At 37.1% G+C, this 25,080-nt stretch overlaps 1 protein-coding gene across 1 annotated transcript in view; it reads right to left on the reverse strand.

Annotated features, from left to right (window-relative positions):
- Nucleotides 1-25,080, reverse strand: part of chn2 (chimerin 2) — a 39,547-nt gene that overhangs the window by 9,163 nt on the left and 5,304 nt on the right. Inside the window, exons 2-8 of the mRNA XM_056234409.1 lie at nt 16,426-16,464; nt 13,301-13,356; nt 13,008-13,039; nt 12,534-12,647; nt 12,015-12,285; nt 5,458-5,544; nt 639-723 (exon numbers count right to left, since the gene is read on the reverse strand). Of these exons, the coding sequence (XP_056090384.1) occupies nt 639-723; nt 5,458-5,544; nt 12,015-12,285; nt 12,534-12,647; nt 13,008-13,039; nt 13,301-13,356; nt 16,426-16,464 (684 nt within the window). The remainder of the gene's footprint in view (nt 1-638; nt 724-5,457; nt 5,545-12,014; nt 12,286-12,533; nt 12,648-13,007; nt 13,040-13,300; nt 13,357-16,425; nt 16,465-25,080) is intronic.

Genomic DNA, 25,080 nt, shown 5'->3' on the forward strand with positions numbered 1-25,080 from the left:
AGTTCATTGTTATGATCAAACATGAATGAAGAATATAAAACAATAACAATCAATGAACAATAGTATACTCAAAAATTAACCTAGATTAATAAATGCTATAAAATGGTTCGTTGTTAGTTTATGATCCATAATTCTTTAATTTTAAAGAATTTGACTTAAAATTTGACTTGTAAAGTTATTGCATAATTCATACACGTCACTTCTAAAGTAACCAATAAAGTGTTATACTTTCTGATACCAAGAAGACTGTCCTGGTTCACCTGGGTGTGCCTCTCTCACAATACTCTATGGTGTATACAGTATGTACATCTATAAATAGTCAACACTCAACAGAACGCACTCAACTGGTTTGGACCAGATGTCATTTAGGAATTCAGAGTATTACCCATACTTCAGCATTCTAGTTAAAACCCTTATTGTCCCAGGTATCACTTTCAGTATTTAGCTTCAGGTTTCCACAGCACATTGGAACATTTCTACAGGCAATTGAGCATTGTTACCAGAACGGCATGAGAAATCATCTGGATCTTGAGTGGCTATTGATTGTAACTTGATATGAATGATGCTCCTTGGCTGGTGCCATAAATCTGATGAACAGTTTATTTGTGTGGGAGAGTTTGTGATTGGTGGAGGGTTACCTGAACAACGGACGCCCTGGGCGATAAGACCCCACATGAAGTTAGCACAGTATTCACACCAGTGCGGCCCTCTGAAGGTGTGCACCTACACCAAAGACAAAGTTGTCATCATGAGTCACACACAAGCACACAAACACACTTTGAAAACTCATGCACACACACAAACACAATGTCAGTGATTTGTTCATCTCTACATTTTCATTTCCAGCTAAAGCTCACAATAAAAGTTCCACAGAAACACGTGGTGACATTTCCAGAGTATTTCTCACTGTACCTGACAGCTAACAATGCCCGTCTCACTCAGACTGGACAAACATAAAGATCAAAGCACAACACATTTATACTTTAGACCTATAATGTACAAAGAACCACTGGCATTATTATTTTCGAAACTTTGTCAGGGTACTGCTCAAAATTGTTTATGTTCAGTATTTTATTCAATACATCATCAATACGGTTTCGAAAACACGTTTTTGTCTAACCTTGATTCACTATGGTAAGCATATTGCAAGTGTTGATATTTTAGACCAGCGGTTCCCAAACTTTTTTCCTTGCGCACCCCCTTCTATGTCCCAACCGGGTTGGCGCACCCCCAATCCCCACTTAAATTATTATTATTTTTTTTTTTTACGCAACAAAGCTTTGTTTTATTGTCATATAAAGACTCATGTTTTATCATGCTCAAATAACCAGAACACACATGACAATAACAACATAAACAAAGTTTCAATATAATGCAACAAAGCTACGCACAAGCTTCCACTTTTAACCCTTTCACACCAATGCGACCGTTATTTAGAATTTGTCACTTTAATGTTTCCATGGTGACGCGTCATTGCTTGTCACGGGACACAGCGCAACCACAACACAACGCTGAATGAATGAGGATCTGCTTTTATGTCATTTTTCCTTTTTTATCAAAAATATTCACAAATGTATTAGCTATAGCATGAAACACTGATATTCCGATTGTCAAATATGTGTAAGTGGACGCGTTGTGTTGTTTAAACGCCTTCATAACGATTGCGTTAGTTGAGCTGTATGTGCGATGGGCGGCGTCATGTTAGTTTGTGCCACAGTTCAGAGAAGAATCGGATCTGTTGGATTTACAACACGTCAGTTTCTCCCCTTCTCACGAAATACATGAACGTAAGAGGCTGGTGAACTGGGAGAAGAATAGGGTAAAATGTGAAGCTACGTTCTACACAGTGTGTATCTGATATGAATAAAACGTGTCATCTTATAATAAAAATGATTATTATTGCCTTATCCATAGATATCAGCAAATTCAAAATCATTGTTTTGCTAGTACTTATGTATATTTAAATGTCTGAAACTTAAAATAAACATTATGTGGTTGAAAACACTCAATAGTTGTGATATAGGCTATGACAGCACTGACTGGCTAAGCGCCAGCCAACGCGCGAAAGCACATTTGAATTTAGAAGTTGATAACGTGTGCAGAGCAGTGTTTAGAAGAATACAGCAGCTGCTGTCTTATACGTTTCTATTAAAAACTAACAAATAATAGTTTTTATATTTAAAATATAAGCGATTACAAAGGAAATGTTTACAGTTCATGTTTTTTTTTTTTATTGTATGGAAAAAATCCCATTTAAAAAAACAGACCGCCATTGCATTTTTCCTCTCGCGCACCCCCTGGTGACAGCTCGCGTACCCCTGGGGGTGCGCGCACCACACTTTGGGAATCCCTGTTTTAGACCTGACACGAGGGTTTTCACGAAAAATTGCGCACATATGTCACTCGCCCGTGCATGTCTCGTCAAATCTGTAAATAAAGAAAAGTTGGTCCAGCTACTTTGACGCGTGTATGTAGTGGGAGTGGCATAGGTTAATTGTCACAGCGAGCAAGAAAGGTTGACATGGAGCAGCTAAATCTCCAATCTCTGGGGAGTTACCTGTTAAAAATAAAGGCTGAACAGAGGAGAGTCTGCTAGCAAAAAGAGAAGGCGACATAGCTTGTAATAAAACAAGAATCAACATGGACTTGGCTTTTTGGAAATGGCGCAAACTGAGGGATTTGAAATGTTGTAAAAGCGATGAGGTGATGGCGGTTACTTAACAGGTGAGTACAGTATACTATTTTATTGAACAGATTAATTGCCATATATAGCTCTCTTACAGAGTTCATTGTAATGCATTATCTATTGTGAAGGGTAATTTCATTATGGTTGTTGTAGTGCTGTGCTGTGCTTTATTTTCAAGGAAGTATTGTGTCTATTAATGGGTAAAGCTACAGTAATGTCTTCAGCTTAGCTTGAGATCTTAGTGGCAAATATTAATTTAAACTTGCCACTTGCCACCATGCAATGATCAAAAAAGTTCTGCAAAGAACCGGGAAATACTTAACAGATTAAAACTTTTGCCTGCAAATTCAGTGTATTTAATGTCACAACCATGACGTTTGATGTAGTTTAGGAAACGACAGCCAGTGACAAGTTAAGTTGTCGTCTATAGCTCAGGGAAGTGTCAACCACACCATCTCTGTCAATCCCTGAGACTGCAACCAAGCTCTCAAGGGCCAGTTTGACCATCAGAACAAACTCAGATAAAACTGAACCTTGTCAAAGCTCAGAGGAAAAGATCAAGCCTGTAAGTAAAGACTAGAGGGTGGTACTGTATGAATGTCAATAGAGTGGACCCTCATATAGACACAGCCGTGATTTTTTAAATTAAAATGCATGTGAGTCAGATTACAGGATTGCTAGGGAAAATAATGTGTCTGGCATCTGTTACCAAGCTGCTGAAAGTCACACGCAAAGCATGTTCCCATGCACGCCCTTGTGCTGTCAAAACACAACTCAAAGATTGACAAAAGAAAACACGTAACACGCAGGGTTTGTGGTGAATGCTGAAATATAAATATAATGAGAATACTCTTCATCTGTGTCCACAACCACTGGCTGTTCTCCAAAGCCTAGAGAGCTGTCTACATTCTAACTGAAATACTAACCAATTTGAACCCTAAATAAGGCAGAAACTCTGCACATCAAACAAATAGCACTCAATATGCATAGCACACATGACATTTGGGCAAAATTGCCAGTTTGTTTGATTTTATTTTATTTTATTTTTGTGAAATGAACACATTTCCGTTTACACCTGGTGTTTTAACCTGGTGTCTCTTTTGTCCACTTTCAACCACTTCTGTCCTGATTTCTTCGAGGGGAGGGTCTATGGGCTGGTAAATGTATAGTTTTTTCAGATCTTTCGATCTAATGGACAAAATAAGCTTGCGCAATTTACATATGAATGCGACCGGAGGCGACGGAAAATCATACAGAGAGCATCAGCTTTAATTCCTGCTCTGACAGCCGCAAGACCACGCTCAATGCTGTGAGTGCGTGTTAGAAATCAGGAATTTTGAGAGAACATTGTGCTTGGTACGTTCTTCGTCTTCAAACCAAAATTGGTTCTTCAGCCAACAAAGTTTAAAACCCGTCTGGCTAGCGTGTCTATAATGTTTACGCATTAGGTAAGTAGGCGGAGAGTAGTCGGCCTTTTGCGGCTGTTTCTTTGAAACACTGAGTGAACTCACTAGGTTTTGGAACAGCCTGTGTGAGAACACTTCTGGGGGAGGTGGACACTTAATAATCCATGATGCTCTTATGACTGCAGGTGACATCATGAGGATCCAAGTGACACGTTGAAGTCAGATGATTGCTTCGTTTGGCTTTGTTAGAGTTTTAAAAAGTCAGATGACGATACACTGAGCTCATTCTCAGCCTCAGTCATTTATCAGAAACTGAAAAGGCATGAAATGGGAGACTCCATTCAGCAGCGAGAGGTTATTGATTTGTGCGATCAATCTTATCAGTCAATAACGCTGTTAATGGATTAAAAGCCTAGGCAATTAGGCTCATAGGATAGATTTAGGCTTATTGATACGAGGCTCAAAGTACCGTGCATTTAAACGCTGTCAGCACATAAACATTTGAACGAGACATTAGTAAACATTCGAACAACCTCATAGTAGCGGCACATAAAGAGAGTAATAAAAGTGAAGGATTTCATCAGGCTCAAAATCAACATTTCAAGTTTTGGTAGTTTTAAAATAAATTAACCATCCAATCAGAACATTTGAGAAATCGCAAACATATATATATATATATACACAGGACATATTCAGTGTGTGCAATATCAACATTTAAAGGAATAGTTCACTTAAAAATTTAAATTCTGTCATCATTTACTCACCCTCAAGTTGTTTCAAACCTGTATGAATTTCTTTCTTTTGCTGAACACAAAGGAAGATATTTTGAGGAATGTCGGTAACAGGTTTGAAACAACTTGAGGGTGAGTAAATGATGACAGAATTTTCATCTTTAAGTGAACTATTCCTTTAATACAGGCCGCTGACTAAAATAACTGATAATTCTGCATGAAACATTTGTGTTTACATTAAAATGTTCTACATGTAAAAATGCAATTGCGAGATGACATCTTCAGTAATATCCACAGTATTGTGAAATATTATCACAATTTAAATAATAGCCATTACTCAAGTCTTCAGTCACATGATCCTTCAGAAATCATTAGAATATGCTGAACTGGTGCTCAAGAAACATTTATTATTATTATCAATGTTGAAAACAGTTGTGCTTCTTAGTATTTTTTTTTTTTTGTAAACTGTGAAACACTTTTTTCAGTATTCTTTGCCACTTCTGATCAATTTAATGAATCTTTGCTGAATTTAAGTTTTTTTTTTTTATCTTACTTCACTACTGCTCTTGAGCAGTAGTGTAGTTACCATAATTCTGACATGACGTACAGTAGTCGCAACACAACCAGTACTTGCCTTAAAGTTGTGGATCTTCTCGTAGTTGCAGTGTTTCTCTGGTCCATCCTTGAGTGTGGTGCGTCTGCTCAGCGGTGACGGGGTGATCTGTGAACAAGCCAAAATCTTTAGAGGCTTCCAGAGGAGGGCACCTTTACTGCCCAGATTCACCCCCAGAGCTAACGCCAACAACTCCTGGTGCTTACGGTCCTTCTGCTTAGCTTTGTGAGGGGCTAATTCACCTTTTGCTGACCCCTTAGTGCCAACAACCAGAGCCCTGGTCCTCAGAAGATCCTGCATATCCTCTGTAGAGGAAGATGACAATGATGTGGGGGATAACAGAGGCAACTGTCGTCTTCACTCTTTGGTAATCTGGGTCGAATGAGAAGGGGGACAGCCTGGTCCTGCATGAGCAGAGCAGGGCTGGGCTGGGGGTGGGTGGGCTGCCTGGGGGCAGGAGTGTGTCTCAAACAATAGCACACATTCAGCACTCTGAGAGAGTGGCAACACAAGACAGGGGAGACATTGGGAGGAGGGAATGTGTCAGTCTTGTAGATACATCTCAACAGGTTTCTACAGTAGGATAAATGGAATCCAGAACACAGCAGGATTATTATTGTAAACTACAACGGAGCCTCACACATGACAGGCGGACACTATATATACACATATACATTCACACATATTAGTGCTGTCAAATCGCATCTAACATTTTTTTAACATATTTGTGTGTATATATATTATTATATTTACAAATGTGTGTCTGTATATATATATATATATATATATATATATATTCACACATATATTATATAAATAAAAACTTTTATGTTAGATGTGATTAATTGCGAGAGAGAGAGAGAGAGAGAGAGAGAGAGAGAGAGAGAAAGAGAGAGAGAGAGAGAGAGAGAGAGAGAGAGAGAGAGAGAGAGAGAGAGAGAGAGAGAGAGAGAGAGAGAGAGAGAGAGAGAGAGAGAGAGAGAGAGAGAGAGAGAGAGAGAGAGAGAGAGAGAGAGAGAGAGCGCCTGCAAATGTTCCCCCTTGGTGCCGACCCTGACTGGAACACAGCACTTCCAGACACGATTCCACTGCAGTTCCCTTGAGTGCGGACAATCCTACATCTCAAAGCCAAAGAGCTCAGCTTTACATGCTTTAAATCAGAGATTTACACTGAGAAGAGTAGGTTCTCTCTCAAAAAAAGGTCTTGATCAGGTCTAGTTTCTGTCTAGCACGTAAACTTTTATGGGGTTTAGCCTTCTAGTCCTCTCTCTGTCTCTTCACTTCTGATCGCAACTTCGGTTACAAATCGGATCAGGATTTAGGCAGCTTACAGTCGTAATCCTGCATCACGGAAAAATCCTGTAGTGCCAGAACCCTTTGTTTAGGGAGTCAGACTTGTTTAGACCCCATTTAAACCTAATCTTATCATCCATTTCGGGTAATCTAATCAAAAGTGGGTAGCGCAAGACAGGATTCAAAATGTTTTGTGATCTGGATCACTCAAACCATATTTGGGGGTCACTGAAAAACAATTGGTGTAGGGTTTGCTTTAGCCTTTTCACACATAGAGCTCACTTCAAGTGGACAACTATTCAAAAAGCCATTTTCTTGCATATGCATGGGCTTTTATGGCATTTGCACCATTTTAGTCGGTGGGCTTTTTTTGCAACTTTTTGCCTATTTGGATTATTGTGGTTTATACACCTAGACTTTTTTAGGTCCTGTGAATTTTTCTATTCTTCTGTAGAGACTGAAATAGTATTTTCTTGTAAAACATACTCCAATAATCTTTGTTTTATTTACAACTCCGGAAATTTTGTATTTTTTTGTGTAGTCGAAACATCATATGTGGTCAATGGAAGCTAAACTGTTCTTGCTTGACGCACAAGAACAAACCTCATTGGTTCTCGCGCATTGAACAAGCACGTTTGAGCTTCTGTGAATTAAATCTGTTCATCATATAAAGTGAACATGTCTCTTCAGAAGGCTAAACTGATCAATTCATATGGATTACTTTTTATATATTTTTGAAGCATCAAAATTTTGGTTGCATGGACTTGAATTTTTCAGGTTTCATTAAAAAATATCTTAATTTGTCTTTCGAAGATGAACGAAAGTCCTTTCGCTTTAAGTACTGCCAACTTACAGTACCTGTCAATCATCCACTATGTTAAAACAAGCGTTTTAAACTTTTTAAACATGCATTTTAATCAAGTGAATAAATTTGTCTTTAAAAGAAATTAAACTTCCGATCTCAGGACCATCAACCCTTGTGATCAGATCATCTAAGACGGATGTTACCAAGTACTAGGTGTAAGTAAGGACTCGTGAGCTGCATTTCCACTGTCGGACCACAACCGAGCGAGACTAATTTTTCAGGCTGGGGGACCCTGACCCTTCTCAGCAGGAGGCTGATGCCGAATCCAGCAACATTGTCTGGGTATTTGCTGAAACATCCTGGAGAACACACATGAGACTTGCTGACCTCACAGATACAGCACATCTTAGGGCTTAGTATGGGTGCCCGCCTGGACGGTCATTTGCATGATTACATCAATTAACAAAATGGTGAGATTAGGAAAGAATAATGGAGATCTGATGAGTAAAAAAGAAAGAATGCTGAAGAGGAAGAAAAGCAACCTGGCTACGGCTCACATATTCAAGATATGCCGCATTCAGGTACATGATGTACCTGATTTCCCAGAAAGTGAGGTGGAGATGACTGCAAGCCTGTCAGGGTTGTTTTGAGTAAAGTATGAGCACAGCTTAAAAAGCGCTGGTGTGGTTTTTATTGCTGCTGACCTCCACAGTGACACAAATTTTTGTGTGCTGGGGGTACAGGGCAGTTAACATGTGCTCTAGTGGTCGACCGATATGGGTTTTTCACGGCCGATGCCAATATCTAGGGCACAAGGCACTGAAGGCAGCTGATGGCCAATATAATGGCAATTTTATAATCAATATAGAGCTGTTCAGTTTGTAGTCCTAGAACGGATTCCCTCTGGAATTTTCTATGTTTTTTTTTTTTTTTTTTACAATAGCAGTCTTTTGGTTTATGAGTAAAATAAGGTTTTTCAAATGACATTACTTGCTTAAAAGTTGCTAAATGAGGTGTGCACACAACAATTTAAAACAAGAAAGTCTATTTAGGTAATGTTAAGCACAGAATCATGAAAAAGAATTACACTTTAGAATACTTTTAAAAACAGTACTTATTACGGAAATTATATACAGGTACTTTAAAAGTACATATAAGTGCAAACTGAATGTAAGGTTTTCAGAAACTTAACTGCAATTAAATTAAAAGTGTGTTGAGAAACAGTCATGAACACTTAAGTGTTTTTTTATTTCATTAATATTATATTATCTCCAAGTACAGTTTAATTAAACTATCATTTTAAAATTTGAACAAGTGCATATATAATACAATTAAGTGCACTTCTTTTTCACAAAGTCAAAAATAACTCTATGCTAGCAAATGAGATATACAACATTGATAAATTACAACAAATTAACTATTATTTCACACTTATTTACTCAAAAAACATTTTTAAAAAAATGTGCATTTACAACATAACCTAACACACGAGGCTTGGCAAGGCCAGCACAGTTATGCACAGCCAATGATGATGATCTCAAAAATTCAAACTGAAAACCAACATCCAGTTCAGATAGCATAAACTGCAATACCAGTAAAAACAGTAACTTACTGAGGGTCACACGTTTAAGCTATACACTTATATAAAAAGATAAAGGGATGTTGGTGAGTCACATACAGTGATACAGGGGAAGAGGGAGATGGGGCGCACAGAAAGTGTGAGTGAATGAGCAAGACTTGCACTTTTTGTCCTAAGGCAGATGTCTTCTTGTCTCCTAATGAAAGAGGCTCAAAAGCCAAACACAAAAGGGAGACAATAAGGCCTAGTCTCTTTTTAGAGACCCCACAGATGAGGAGACAGACAGAACTAGGGCACATAAAGTATGTACAGTACAAAAACACATCCTATGCGATACACACACAGGGAAATGCGCTACATTCATTTAACACACTATTCAGTAATTCAACATACTGTCTATCACTGTCAGCACAGCTGTAATATTAGGGAATATCTCCATCAATACTTGATCTTGGAGACCATGTGGCTGTAAATGATATAATAGATTCTCATTTAAAAATGAAGGACAAAAAAATTTATTTTGTCAAACCGGCCAAATAATGAAACCACCAATACACTGTGACTGTAAGAGCCAGACTCATTTGTAAGACAACCGCAGGAAAGTAAAAAAAAACAGATATTTCCAATCCTTCATTTTAAAAGCTGCAGTGCTGAAATATAATGTAAACAACAATGATAAATCACCACAAAGCTCAGCGCTAATTCTAATAACTCCGATCCATCATCAGCGAGTGGTTTTAGGTGGAACTTGCCAGGCCAGCAAAACATTTCAGCGATTACTGTTATTAGAGGAAGAGAGCCATGTGAACCCTGAGCTGCGTAGACAACCAAACAGGCAAGGTGAACGATTCATAAAGGGCATCACTCAAGAAAACTGCCGTCATAGAACGACACACCCTGATTCTGGTCCCTAAATTAAACCGGTAAATGGTCAGGCACAGGTAAATCGAGACAGTGAAGTTAAAGGGATTTCAGGGTGTGTGAGGTCACTGTAAAATTTCAAGAGAAAAAATTCCTTTATAATAAATGGATCATTAGGTTGATGATGGTTACCATTTATCCATTGTAACAAATTGGCTAAGCCTTCCAGGGTGAGCCAATTATCATAAAAAGCTTTAAATATAGATCCATAACAATTACATCGTTAAAACACAATGGTAGCTCATTAAGAGTTGTTATTGCTAATTAAAACTAAAAACTAAAACTACTAAAAATCATTTAAATGAATAGGTCATGTTCTTAAATATTTAAATAAAGCTGAAATAAAATAAAAAAAATAAATAAAATTGAAAAACTATGCAACTAACTGAAATAAAATACGTTGAAGTTCTAAAATGACTAAAACTGAAACAAATTATATATATATAAATTATATAAATAAATTATAGCCATTTAAAAAAAGACAAAATAAATAAAAATGCAAATAAAAAACTGACGAAATATAAAAATAAACGCTAATTAAAAACATTAATAAATCCTATAGTAGTATATAAATAATACTAAAATAACACTGATAAAGAGACTTTTAAAAGGAAGATTCTAATAAGTCTGCAAGAATTGTAGTCACACTGTAACAAAGCAGCAGTATATCACAAGCAGAATTAAAATGATAACTGCAAAGTTATTATCATGGATCCCAGCATTATTAGTCTAAGAATACTGAAATACTGTGAATACCGGGCTGCAACAAAGCAGATCTTTTGATGTATATACTGTATACAAATCCATATTCAGTTTGACAGCTTGTTGAAGCTGCCCTCTAGTGGACATCTGAACAAAGCTGTAAGATGAAAAAACTCCACTTGTTGAAGTGTGTTGAGTTGATTGTTATGAATTCAAATCCTTAAGCCAATTAAAATTCTTTGTCTGGTGTCAGTAAACAAAAACAAATGTTCTCTATGCAAACAACAGAAGTGTTGTTTGAACACTTCCGTTGACTAATTCAAGAATGGTTTGATCATCGCTTTCAAAGAGCTCTTATGAAGAGCTATTTCACCTCAATAGTGAGGCAACAGAATTCATAAAGGTAGCAGTAGACCTGACTGAATTAATAAAACTCTCCTGTCAGTGAACCAGACAGTGTGTCTGATGAACGAGAGGGGAGACAACACATTCATCGCATTATCGTTCATCAAAGATGCACACCCTGAAGCTGAAACACTCTCCCACTCTTCCAAATGCACACAAAGAAATGCTCCTTCTCATTTGTCAAAATACCATTCTAACAACGATTTGTGAAAGGATAGTGCCTGACACCATGATTTGGTCAAAAGAAAACGTGTGAATAATATTTAAAAAAAACTAAATGAATGGATACGGTGCCTGTGTTAACTCTTATCAATAAAACCTTGATAACATCTATGGGCAAATGCATAATGAAGCAGTGCCAGTGTCAATGTCGTGTTATCACTACACGCAGACAAAGAGATGTGTATTTACGATTACTGTAACTCTCTCACTGAATTCTGCATGTAAATGTCATCTTAAATACCAATGATGGCTCAGATAAAGAAAAAGAATTTACAGCATTACTGCAGGTTAGTGTTGAGGGCTGAAATGTTCAATAACAAGCAAAAAATGCCAAATTTATCCCAAGTCTACTGATTAGCCTATAATTAACATATACAATGAAAACAACAGAGGTCCTAAAACAAAGCCCTGTGGGATTCCACAAAAAAAAACAGTGCACTTTTATGATTAATTTCAACAAAAATTGTCACAAATTTCCTCATCACATTTATTTGGCACACAATGACCAAGGATTTATTATAATGTCTTGTGATTATAAAGTATATGATATCTTTAATTCATATTTCATACATTGCTGATACACGCTATAACCTTTAGTAACATGGTAAGAACATTATAATCTGTATCTGAAGACAGAGGTATGCTCCTTACCTTGTCATCCTGTTGGAAAGTAACTTTTTTGGGCTCAGAGCGGGTCCGGTTGAGTCGGTGAGTGATTTTGTCCCTCAGAAGAGAAGTATAGCCCAGGTGCTGGTAGATAGGGTTTGTGGTCATCTTGGCAATGTACTCTGCTGCCTTGGTCTCAATATAGAGAGTGATGAGACCGTCTGTAACCAGATCATGAACCGACTCGAAACGTTTTTCTCCCACAAAGTGCTTTCCATCATAAAACAGTCGGTAATTCAGAGTCTGGCCACCAAATCTGAATGATAGACAAGTAGTACTGCATATTATATTACTGTATATTATAATGCAGTATAATATAATATTATGACAATATTATAATTGTACTGTACATTGTAAAACAAAATATTTTATTTATTGTTTTTATAATTTGTATAATATGATTTAATATAACATAATATAATATTGGATGGATGGATGGATGGATGGATGGATGGACAGATGGACGGACATGTAGAGAAAGGATAAAGAATAGATGGCATGTACCTCAAAGCAAGTGTATAAGTTCCTGGTTGTCTCTGGCTCTCTCTGATGAGATAAGCACCTTCTGTCCCCGCCAGCAGTTCATCTGCACGCTCTCTGGAAATCAGACCATGGAACCTGTACAGAGACACCATGATTTACCCTGGTGTACACACACACACACACATACAAAAACACAGCACAGACTTTTGTGATGCTTACATATTCACATGCACAAACACCCTAACTTGCTTGACACGACATAAATCACAGTCTCTTCCTCATACATTCATATTACCACCCTCACACACATCACTACACAAAATCAATGTGCACCACCACTCGTCTTAAATAATAAATTCTGCTAACTCACAGCAAATTTTCACACGCACATGCAAGGGGGGGGAAAAGTAACTAGACAGCTAGTAGAAGTAATTTGAAGAATAGTAATATTGATGCTTTGCTTTCAAAGCACTACCAATAAAGTTAGACACTCACTCTCTGCCATAGTATTTGGGTCTGCTTTCCATCTGCAAGCCAAAGAGAAGAACGTAAGAGAGAGAAATACATTGAGAAATAGTTTTCAACACAAATCACTTTGTCAAAAGGGTCATGAGGTGGTTAAACAAGCTTTTCTAATAGTTAGTCTTTCTAACAAGATGAGCATTTTGTGAACATGGAGACAGTCCAAACATAAGCTCCAGTGTTTAGTAAAAGATACGCAGACTGAATCAATATGAGTCATGTTTGAAAAACCTTGGGAGTGTTTACCCACATTTTCCTGTACTTACCTCCTGAGGACATGTGATCCTCTTTGGTCTTGACGCTTCTTGTTGTAATTGGTACACTGATGAACAATAAAGAAAAATATTTCTACAATTTTTATAAAAATTATTATTTCTATATTTTGAAAATAAGAAAAGGTTACATTGTCTTTCGGCATGAGAAGCAGCTCAACAGAAGGAATTCTACTGTTTATTTTACCTCTAATCTTTATAACGCTGTGGTGAGATGTTGGTATATATAGAGCGTGTCAAAACACAGCATTCTCTCTTAGACATTAATCCATTAGGTCTGAGCTTGAGGACACACACCCACTTACACTGCTGTCAGGCTAAGCTACAACACATTATAAAAGTGGATTGGGTAATATTGGTAAAGCTATTGAAAAATGAAGAGTGCGCAAGAGGCAAACGGATAAATCAACACCAACAGTTGGTCAATATGGGAAAGGAGTACATGAAGAGCCAGTATTCAGCTCAAATGGGTTTAAGAACAGATGTTTTGATTGTGCCTGTTTGTGTAAAAATGTAGTACAGAGAATGGAGGTTAATACCAGGAATTCCTCAGGTTATCCTCTCCTAAATAATCAGCTTGCACAGGCAAGGTCAATTTGTGGTCAGTTCGCACAATATTCCTTTGATGGTGAGTTCATTCTCAATTATAATAATGGGTATTGAATTCCAAGCCATCACACCTGTAGTGAAAACTTTTCACAAGTGAAAATACACCTGTATCTCCTATTCAAATAAACAGACCTTGCATCTACAAGGTGCTAAAGTGCCCCTCCAACTCTCTCTGCATTTGCCGTGGGTTTTAAAAGTCTGAGACAACATTGAAATTCTTTTTATTTAAACCGGGAAAGAATCATAAAGTTTTAGGATTTTGAACACTGTAAAACACAGAAAAATGTAAGTAAATTGAATTAGAAATACTGTTTATGGAACTGTCAAACTTTCCTACGTATTATTGAATGCATCTCTTTTATGATGAACATATTTTAATGAACTAATGCAACTGTCCTGATATCATAATTAAGGGAGAAAAACTGAAAAGAATAAATTCTTGTAAAGAAAACATTGGGTAATTTGGCATAATATTTTATTATTATTAGTAGCAGTATTTATTTGGGGGAAAAACAAAACTGCATTACGCTTATTATTTGAAAAACTTTTGTCCGCCAAAGCAAAGTATTGTGGTGCAACAAGATCACTGTGATTTTGCCAAGTAAGACTTGGATCAACATATTTTGTTGATCCTGGAACAACATTCCTGCCCGAAAATTTGGACTCCTAAACATATCCCATATCCCTACCCCTAAACCTAATCCTACCCATAAGTTATCCCTAAATTCAGAGGGAAAAGATAGGTGAATGAGGACAAAATGGTTGTAAGCCTAAATTTGACAAACTGTAAACCTGTCTCTCAAATCTGATTGGCTGATTGGAATGTTGTTCCAGGATCAACAAAGATGTTGATCCAGGAACATGTTGTATGTTCACCCTCTTGGGAATATCAGATCATTTGACCTTTTAAATGTCAAGGCAAGATTAGTTCAAGTTGTAAAATGTCATGTGCATGGGTTGAGTCCCTTAAACCGTATTAATAAATCATTATACTAGTAAAAAAAAAAAATTCTGCTGCCAATAAAGCAACAAAAAAAAAAATCTTATATTCATATTAGATTTTCAATGAAACATTTTCAAATTTACAATTCAAATTGAATTACTGATAATCAAATTTGTAGTTAAAAAAAATTATAACGTGAAAGCATAATGAATAGTGGACTATTGGCAGTATATTATCAATCTGAACCATTTAGTTCTTTACTGTGAGGAAAAAAGTTTAAAAATGGTATTTAGATCATTGTGAAGAAATCAGCGGTAGTGAAATGATCAATACTGGCTCAAAAACAGCAACAGATGTGCAGGGGTACTTCAGCTCGATATGAACGTGACCTTCTCTTGATGACTTCATTAAAAGCAGCTCATCGTGCAGAGCAGCGATTGGCCGGCGCAGTTCGAGCACAGGCAGAATCTGGACTCAGCGCTCAGATTTTCCCTCCCAGAGAGCAGGAAGGCATCTGACAGCGATGCCAAGATCTCGTCAAAGAAGCTCAGAACGAGCAGTGGGTTCTGGACAACGTCCACCAGAATGACAAGGACGGGGCCTGCTCTAAAAATACTGCACAGTGGGAGTGAATGCGAGGGAAAATGAGTTGAAATGTGGGACGGGCTCGAAAAATCTGAGATAATGCTCACTGGCCAGGAAAACCTTGACAAGTGAATCACTCCTGTCAGGGTCAGAAATTTACAGGCAAAAATGCCACCAAGATGAACATAAATGCCACCACATTCAAGATAAGGGGGAAAAAGGTAACTCTGCACAATTAAACTAAATCTATTATGGCTGTTGCGATTTAGATTTAGATTAGCATTTAGATTAGCAACCACTGAAACTGAATAAACAACAAAGTTCAGATATGATGTAACAGATTCATTTTGCAGTGTAGACAGCTTGAGTGATTGTAGCAAGAGTTTTTGTGAAAGTCATGGACCAGGGACTGGGAATGTTCTTTGCTCACTTTCTGTATTCATTCTCAGTTCGAATTACCTTTTTGTTTTTCATGCTCCTAAAAAAAACCAATGTGAAGTTTTGATATTCTACTGCATAAAAAGCAGTAAACTAAATCATAAACGTTCTCAGCTTGTTTTGTTTGTGTAGCCAGAATATGACGTGCAACAATTTTACAGGTAAAAAGTCTATAGCATTTTGATTGAATGAAGTAATTGGTTAAATTTAAGTATATGATATAAAAAGACAACACAGATACATTTATTAAGGTAATTATAAAAATTGCTCTAACAAAAGGTGAAAAAAGCTCCTATAGTAATCAATTCCAATTTGCCCTATAATGGAAATGAACTTTTCATTTCTGGCCCTGGTTCCTGTTCCCTTCGCCCTATGCCAAACCACATTTCCCATGATGCAATGTTCTCACGTTTGAAGCCCAGATTACTGTATTTCTTCAGTCGATTGTGTTTTATTCTGGTTGTTAGTGTCAAGTCTGTCAACTGGATCTAATTGAGACATTAAAATGATGTCTGTACATGTATAATGTTAAAAGAATACTTACAGTAGGATTTCCATATCGGTGGCTGATAATCTTCAGGATCTACAACAAAGGATCATAAAAGAATGTCAGGATGTCTTCTGTTCTGTGCTAAATTAACACGTCTCAAAATAATTGTCTCTTGTCTACATGTTCTCACTTAACACGGTCTATAAAACTTACTGTCAGGTTAGAGAGTGGCTGTAATCCAAGGTTATTATATTGTTTCCTTAATGTTAAGTTATTCTGTAAGCTATGATGCGTAATGTGCATGCTGACAATATAATCCTTCCTCTACAATGCCTTCGGGGTACACATGTTTTAACACTTCTTTCATTTAGCTCCCCAGCTCAAAGACCTACATATATAATGTTTGTTTAACACACCCGTACAGCTAAAACACACACACACACACACACACACACACACACAGGATTTTCTAATTTAAAACACATGAGCTGTCAATCGATTAAACACTTTAACCAAATTAATTACATTATATGCAGAATGCAGATTAATTAATAAAATTCATCACAATTAATTGCATTTTGCATATTTAAATTTATTTGCTGAGAAAAGCCCCCACACAAAGGGAATTCAAGGACGTTGACATTTTTGTTGCAGACATAATCATTGAATAAAAATTCAAAAATGGCATTAGAATGTCAATATACTGTTTGTTTTGCTTCCTCTTACATTCTGTTACAGTGTGTTGCGTTACATCGAGTTGATTTTGAACCTGGGCAGATCAAAAGAGAGCAATTCTGTTTCACATATCAATACAGCAATTCTTGAGTGAGATGAAGTTTAACTGATTTTGGTTTGCAGCCCACTCAGGATGACTTAATAAATGACAGAAATGAATAGAAATAAGGTGGAGTTGGGGTTGTGGAAGGGTGACAGAACAATTGCCACAGAAATGAGATAAGAAACTATATATATACTCATCTAATGTTTACATAATTGACATGCTCCTCCCGAATAGAGCTCCAGACTATGTTTCCACCACAGAATAAATAAGAAAAAAGGTAATTGCAACTTCTTATCTCTTTAAGTCAGTTTAAGTCAGTTTATATCTCGCAATTCTGACTTTATTTCTCACAATTGAGATATATAAACTTGCATTTCTGACTTTTTCTTGCAATTGCAAGTTTATAGCTTTTTGTCTCCCTCTTGCGAGTTATAAATTCTAAATTGTTATATATAAAAATCCAGAATGGTGAGATAAAAAGTCACAATTACCTTTTTGGCGGAAACTAGCTTCCAAACCATTCTATATTGTATGCAAGTAGTCAATTTCTGTTTTCCAACTTTTTCAGAAATGCTCTTCCAGTTAAAGCTTTGGGTAACTATCTAACTTCAAATAACATTATGGTAAATACTTTCAAAACTAGGATGAGATAAATGAATGGGGAAGCAGCACCTCTAGTAAGCAAGTAATTTCTCAAAGGAACACAAGTCAGAGCCTGACATGGTTTAGTATGGCTGTCGAGCACAGACAGCCTGGATATGGAGGTTCATTTGCATACATTATAATGAGAATGGCAGTCCTGTCCGTCTAAAACAGAACACCTTAAAACAATATTTTAATTCAAATATCTCATTACTGTTTAACATGTTAATTTAATACAGTAAATTACTTTTTAAAAATGAGATACAAAAATTAACACATTTAATCATGCCCTCCTGAACTGTAACTGTAAACATACATGGGCTATTCTCATTCTTGTGCCACCTTTAAAAATTACAGTTAAAATGCAATTAAGTGTCTAAAAACTTGACACAAAGTATACTCTTTTTAAGTCAAAAATTGTGATTTAATTCATTAAATGTGATTAATTTTGATTAATTAACTGGAACAGCATGCTATTAATTTTTAGATTGACTGTCAGCCCTAAGCAATATTAATGTATAATTGATTAATTATTACAGATCATAAGGTAAACAGTATAAAAATCTGCCAAATAGGTCATTAAATTAAATTATCCTAAATCTTTCTCTGATGTTTAAATACAGAAGCCTGAAAGCATCAAAAGAAAAATAAATAAATAAACCGGGATTCTCAAGAATAAATCACAACAGTTCCTCTCACAGTTTAGCCAGACAGGGCTTCTAGATAATCAATATTAGTACGTAAAGTAGGCCTGACCTGCACAAACCCATAAACAGAAATTTGGCAATAAGACAAAGACACTCATTTCACAATACATTCTTGTGTGAGAAATGAACAAAACTGTGGAGCTGATCAGCATTTCCTCATTCAGAAAAGTACCTGAATCTCTGATCATTCATAGAAAGATTATTACCCAAAAAAACACATTGCATTGTAAGCAATGACACACTCATTGTGTGTGTCTGAATTGAGAATAGTAATATACAGCCCTGGAAAGTGTGTGAAAGTTCAGAATGACTGCGTGATCTTGTGTCTGTGTGAGAGAGAAAGACAGAAGTAGATCGAATAAGAAAGATAGAGTGGAAAGTAGTAGCCCTTGTTTTCTTTTAGTAAAACAATCTCTTTGAAGGTATAAATCAATGTGTGTTTTCTTCTCTTCCCTGAATACGTACTGGTCTCTATGGATCCATGTCTTATTTCAGGCACTGTCTCTTTTAATGTCAGCACTTTACTGCGGCCAGTCAGCATTTCCTCCCTGCCTACACACTCGCAACTAAACACAAGCTCAAAGTCCAAACCACAAACACACACAGCGCTCCATCCAAACATACAACAACTGTTATACAACATGGGCTCGCTCTGTATATGTCTTGTCAAAGTTGTAAACATTTTGTCAGATTTATTTATAAAGCCACAGGTAAAAAGTACACAAAAAACTGAGCTGCCAAGCTAAGATACTCATGATGCCTTGACTTGGCAATAGCTACGCTGAGCCAGAATGAAAGGATTGAATGGTTTGAGACTTTGGCATGTGCTTGCAAAGAGAACATTTAGCAAGAACATCAAGCGATTTAGTCCTTTTCTTTCTGGAAGATGATGATATAGCGAGGATTAAATGTTGGCTGAGGTTTAGATTTGTGTTTTTCTGGTCTTAATCCTTTGTAATTTATGACGAAGTGTGTAGCAAACCATTTTACATGCAGGTAGCAGCAATAAATATGGAGGAAAGATATGAACAAATTAAATAAGGACATAGTTTGCCACAAAATGAAAACCCTGTCATCAATTGTGCCTCACTTTCTTTGTTCTGTGGAACACAAAAGAAGACATTTAGAAGTGTGTGTTTGGGGGGGGAGGGGGGGGTTGGGGGATATCCAAACGTGGATATTTTTAAAAAAAAAATATCCACGTTTGCTGTGCTTGTTTGTAGGGCTGTACATGTTTGCCAAAAATTGTGTGATTATAAGGACTCATGCTGGAATTGATACGGTAAAACTTGTATGTATCAAGTGTTTTGAAAGCCTCTAGATATATCAATATGACTATATTATTATTATTATTTAATAATGGAGTTAATTATATAATTTAGAAATTACTTTTTTACAGTACAACTGCACAATTAGAATACTAATAAATATGGCTGTTATAATTTATTAATTTTCAAACGTTAAACCAAACTTCAGGGGGCCCTCAAACCTTCTCTTTTGTTGACAATTCTCATTACAATTTTGGGAAGATGGTTGGCACATGTTGCTGTTAGCTGAGTGGCATTTAAAGTGAACTGACCCACTCTAAGGGTGTGTTCACACTTGGCAGGTTTGGTTCGACAAAAACGAACTCTTGTGCGATTGTTCTGTTTTGGTTCGGTTCATTTGAATAAGCAATGCTGCCTTCCGGGCACTGATGCGCCCCAATCAAGCAGACTGAGACCCCTGAAAAGGTTGGCCTCGGTTGGCTACCAAACTTTGGTGAAATATGAACGCAACAAGGACCAAAGACATCTAACCGAACCGGATATGCATAATGTATAATGCATTATGCATATCCGGCAGCATAATGTCTTAAGACCCTTCAAGCTAAATCGAAGAAAGAACTGATGGGACGTCATTTAAAAAAAAATCAGGCCAAAACTAAGTTCGTTTTGGGAGTTCGAAACACCTTACCAATGCAACCTTTGGGAAAAGTTTGTACTATACAAAGCCACTGTATAGTAGAAAATGAGGCTGTAATCCTGAAGAAATTAGACACTGGCACTGGTTTAAATGTGTAAAGCTGCTTGCTTTTAAGCTATCTATTGTAGAAAGTGCTATATAAATAAACATGACTTGATGCAAGTTTACTAGAGTGCCGAATTGCAGAGCCCATGCAAAAATATCTATGTTTCTATGATCAGATGCTTTTCTTATGCATTATTAAATGCGTGCTGTTCTCTCATTTTGTTGTGTGATTATTTTGTTATTGAGAGGAAAGCGCGTAGCACATATTTACATATTTACTCTCATCAGTGTGGGCGGCGTCGGGATGTTTGCGAACAGTATATCGCTGCTCACGTATTCCAAACTTCTTTAAACAATATTTGTAAAAATGTATCCCAGGACACAACATCGTTGATGAGCTGCTTGCGAGTAAATGAACAAAGTGCCGCACTTCAATCTGATACATGCAGCGCATATATTTCAATTGTAGCCTTTGCGATTTGATAATCGGACTAAGCCATTTATTTTGATTAATTGTGCAGCACTACTTTGAAGTGTTTCGGCTGTTTTTGTCCATGCAAGGAAAGTCAATGGGTTCAAAAACAACATTGATCGAACTCATTTGACTTTCATTGTATGAACAAAGAACAAGACATTTTTCAAAATATCTTCTTTGTGTTCCACAAAAGAAAGAAAGTTATACAGGTTTGGAACAACATAGGGGTGAGTATTTTCATTTTTGTGTGAACTATTTCTTTATTTGGGCGGCCCAGTATCCACTTTACAGTAGTCAAGTGAGATAGATTAGCTTTCAATCAGTGTTTATGTGAGCGTATGTTTGGATTAGTATGAAGCTGTATTGTCTGTTGGAGCTCAGGAGTGCTGCAAAGCAAACAATAAATATATATATATATATATATATATTCTTCAGTGGCTCATTTGGAAAATTTATGATTTCTTTTGGTGATCTGCCAGGTGCTTTCTTTCCACTATCGCTGGATCTAATAGAGAGGCTGGAGAACACTGACGGAGGAAACGTGAGGGTCAGGAGGTGCAGGCTGCCTATTCACAAAACACTCCCGTCTACTACCAGTATGTCAATTAACAATGAACAAAGGTTTCGAAAGCCTGAATGGGAAGAATATTGAAGTCAGAGCAATTAGAATGGTGAAGGTTGGGCTTTGTGAAGACTATGAAAAGAAGTGACTGAAAGATTCAGAACAAAATCTTGCAAAATACTGCATCTTTTTTGATTAGACACCAGATTTGCGGCAGTCCTCATGAGAAAAGGCTTTTAATTAATAAAATGTCCTTCCCTGAATGCTACAGGCAATCTGTGAGAAGTGTTTGCCATTACTGAAAAAAGAGACTAGATGAATCTGATTAAAATGTTCCAACCAAGGACAAATTGTTGGAGATATGCTGTAAAAGCTCTTATTATATTCAACTTCTCCCGTAGCTCTAAAGCACAGGCATCCATTTGAGGTAGTATTTTACAGGCTGGGTAATGTTAAATGTCATTTGCTCTTTCAGGCTGTTGCAGAAAAGATTCCGTTGCTTAAAAGAATCTGAGAGCATAAAAGCTGCTTTGAGATGGAAAGTTGGGCGACTATCTGCAGCTCACACACACCCTCACAGCTCCCACTTTCTTGGGCAGACTCTTATCTCTCACACAAATTAAAGCTCAGTGGATGAGAGGGAACAGGCATCCTTAGGGCAGAACATAGAAATGCAAACACAGACTAGCAGTATGTACTTCAAACGAACGGCCCGTCTGAAATATCTGCATGTGGAGGAACACAGCCTTAGTAAAACCTGACTATCTAATCCCAACACCTTCGCATATACACACACATCTTTTTTTTTTTTATCATTGTGGGAACTTAGACTCCTATTGTTTTTATACTGAACTAATGATTGGTAATGCTTACCGCTCGTCCCCACAATGTGTGCTTTCAGGTTTACTAGCCATTATTGGCAGTGTTTACTTGTCAAGCATCTTCAGGGCCATCGCAATTGTATTTATTTTTTTGAGTTGTGAATGTGAGTTTGCCTTATGTCTTTTTTGAATGTGAGGCAATTAAAAGATATACTGGCAAGAAACATCTTTCCATTGAGTTGTACTCGCTGGCAGCATGCAAAAACATGCAATGCCACCAATGTTATTTGACTCACAAACATGACTTATGAAACATGTTCTGTTTAGTGAATCAAAACATATAGGCTGAATTCAGAACAATATACTAGAATACTACTCTAAATATCTAGCATATAAACTAATTGCAGAAATCTTTCTAATTTTATGAAACTAGGAAAGTCCGAACTACAACTATAATGATAACGATATTATTGAAATCATTTTCAGCAAGATTTGTTTTCCAGCTGATGAACAATAGAAATGTTGACAGCTAATCAGAAACCACCTGACTTTAAAGAGCTTGCACGCTTAGAGCAGCAGACTACATAACTGCGTGCGCTTGCTTATTATAAACAGAAAGTTATCATGCGTTGGTATGAACTAATACACAGTTATCTTTATATTAACCTTTATAGTTATCGTTCTGGGTGCAAACGAATCAGTGTGAATCCTTCAATCACCTGAATCTATCAGAGCTGGTTACTGAATCACCATCTTACTTATTAATATTTAACTGTATTACATGATTACATTTTTTCGGTTATCGAAATAAAGCAGGGTTTTGTATCAATACAGTCTTGCTTGTCCATATGACAATGTTGAAGGTACTTCATAAAAGGCTAAAAGTATAGTCACATATAATGTTGTTCAATTTTTTACAAGCAAAATCCAGTGATCTCAATAGAAATCAACATGATCAGGGATTTCATGTGAGGGCAAAAGATTTTCCCCATGCGGATTTCACATCAGGTTCAGTTGGTCATGTGGATTTGCCTCGTTGAAAGTGCATGTCCACTGCTTTTTCAATTAATTCCTATGGAAGCTGAGCTTCACGCCTGCATATTGGATTGTGGGATTGACAATAGGTCGGAGAAAGCATTAAGAGCATCTGAGAGCAGCCAAAATTTGAGAGAAGCTCAACTTTATGCAAATATCAAGGGAAAAACATCAGATGACATCCTATTCTAAGTTACTTTAGTTTTTTATGGTTATTGTTGTGTTATTTAAGTGAAGTTTGGATGTGCAAAACCTCCAAAGAATTCTGAAGAAATCATTGCTTGTAGAGATATTTGGTCCAAAAATGTCAGCAAAAGCATATCCACACACACACAGCAGTCTGTTTCAGCCAACACACATATGTGAATATGCAATACGCACACATTTAGTGCTGATCCAGTGTTTTTGGGGACATGTTCCAGCTCCTGCGGGGAGGCCATCTGTACAGTATGCTGCTCTGTAAGAGCTAGGGTACTTTATACAGACTCTACATCTCTCTGAGGCACAGAAAGCAAAGCCACACATTACTTCCACTTCACACAATGAGCCTAAAGAGTGTGGGGATCTTCAGGAACAGAACTGGCAAGAAATGTGGAGAATTTTGTGACTATGTGCGAGACAAGGCATCAAGACAGAGTAACTGTGAGGGAAGGCAAGATGAAGTGTGTTTATCCTGTAACACTGAATGCAAGTGAGGGTGGGTTAGGGTATTTTCCTGTATGGCTGTATGCCTTTGTTTAATTGTGCGTGTGTGCGTGTGTGTGTGTGTGTGTGTGTGTGTGTGTGTGTGTGTGTGTGTGTGTGTGTGTGTGTGTGTCGCATGTACTGTTGGAAGCCCCTCACTTCTGATTGGCAAAGGAAACACAGTCTCACGTAGCCAGACATTTGACTCACAGTATACAATGTCCAGTCAACAATGCAGTTTGTATTTTATATACATATACATATATGTTGGTGCTCATGTATCAACCTAAATACCTGTACACAAAATAATTAAATAAAAGTATTAAATAAAAATCCAGGTTGTATACACCAACACCAGAAAGTTGCGTGAGGCCAGTCAATCAGATTAGATCTTGCTAGTTTGAGAAAGTGACTGTTGAGGGTCCGTTGGCCTGCCATGAGTTTACACCCATATACACACACATGCACAGTACACAAGCACACATCAATAGCAGGGAGATCCATTGTTTGGTAATGTGATTCCAGAGGGTGATGGATGACCATGGGAATATCCACAGAGGTGATTAATAATAAATGCAGAGACACAGGAAGAGGTGAGCACTAAAAAACTCTCTTCTCTGGTTCTCAGCAACACTCTATTCAACCAATAAAACGGCAGTCTTAAATAAGCCTCTTATTTCAGTCAGACTCACTGACTGTTAAACTACAGCGGGAATCACACAAGAAACCATGAGATGACCACTAATGGAGAGACCGTATTACAGTGGCTTCAGTAAGAAACGAAAGCCTTTAAAAACAAGATTATAATAATGAGCAGCTTTCCGAAGAGCGAAGGAGAGAAAGTACCATTTTCGGGCCAGTAAGTGATGTGCACGCCTCATTTACCAGCTCTGTCATCACAGGCCGAGCTTCCATTCAATCTTTCGCCCCTTCATTCATGCTTTTTTTAGCTACGTGAAACAGCTTAGAAAAGATCTCGAAAAACCGAGGTT

The sequence above is a fragment of the Rhinichthys klamathensis genome, unplaced genomic scaffold (genome assembly GCF_029890125.1).
Source record: "Rhinichthys klamathensis goyatoka isolate OS25496 unplaced genomic scaffold, OSU_Roscu_1.1 h1tg000395l_1, whole genome shotgun sequence".
Classification (NCBI taxonomy): Eukaryota; Metazoa; Chordata; class Actinopteri; order Cypriniformes; family Leuciscidae; genus Rhinichthys; species Rhinichthys klamathensis.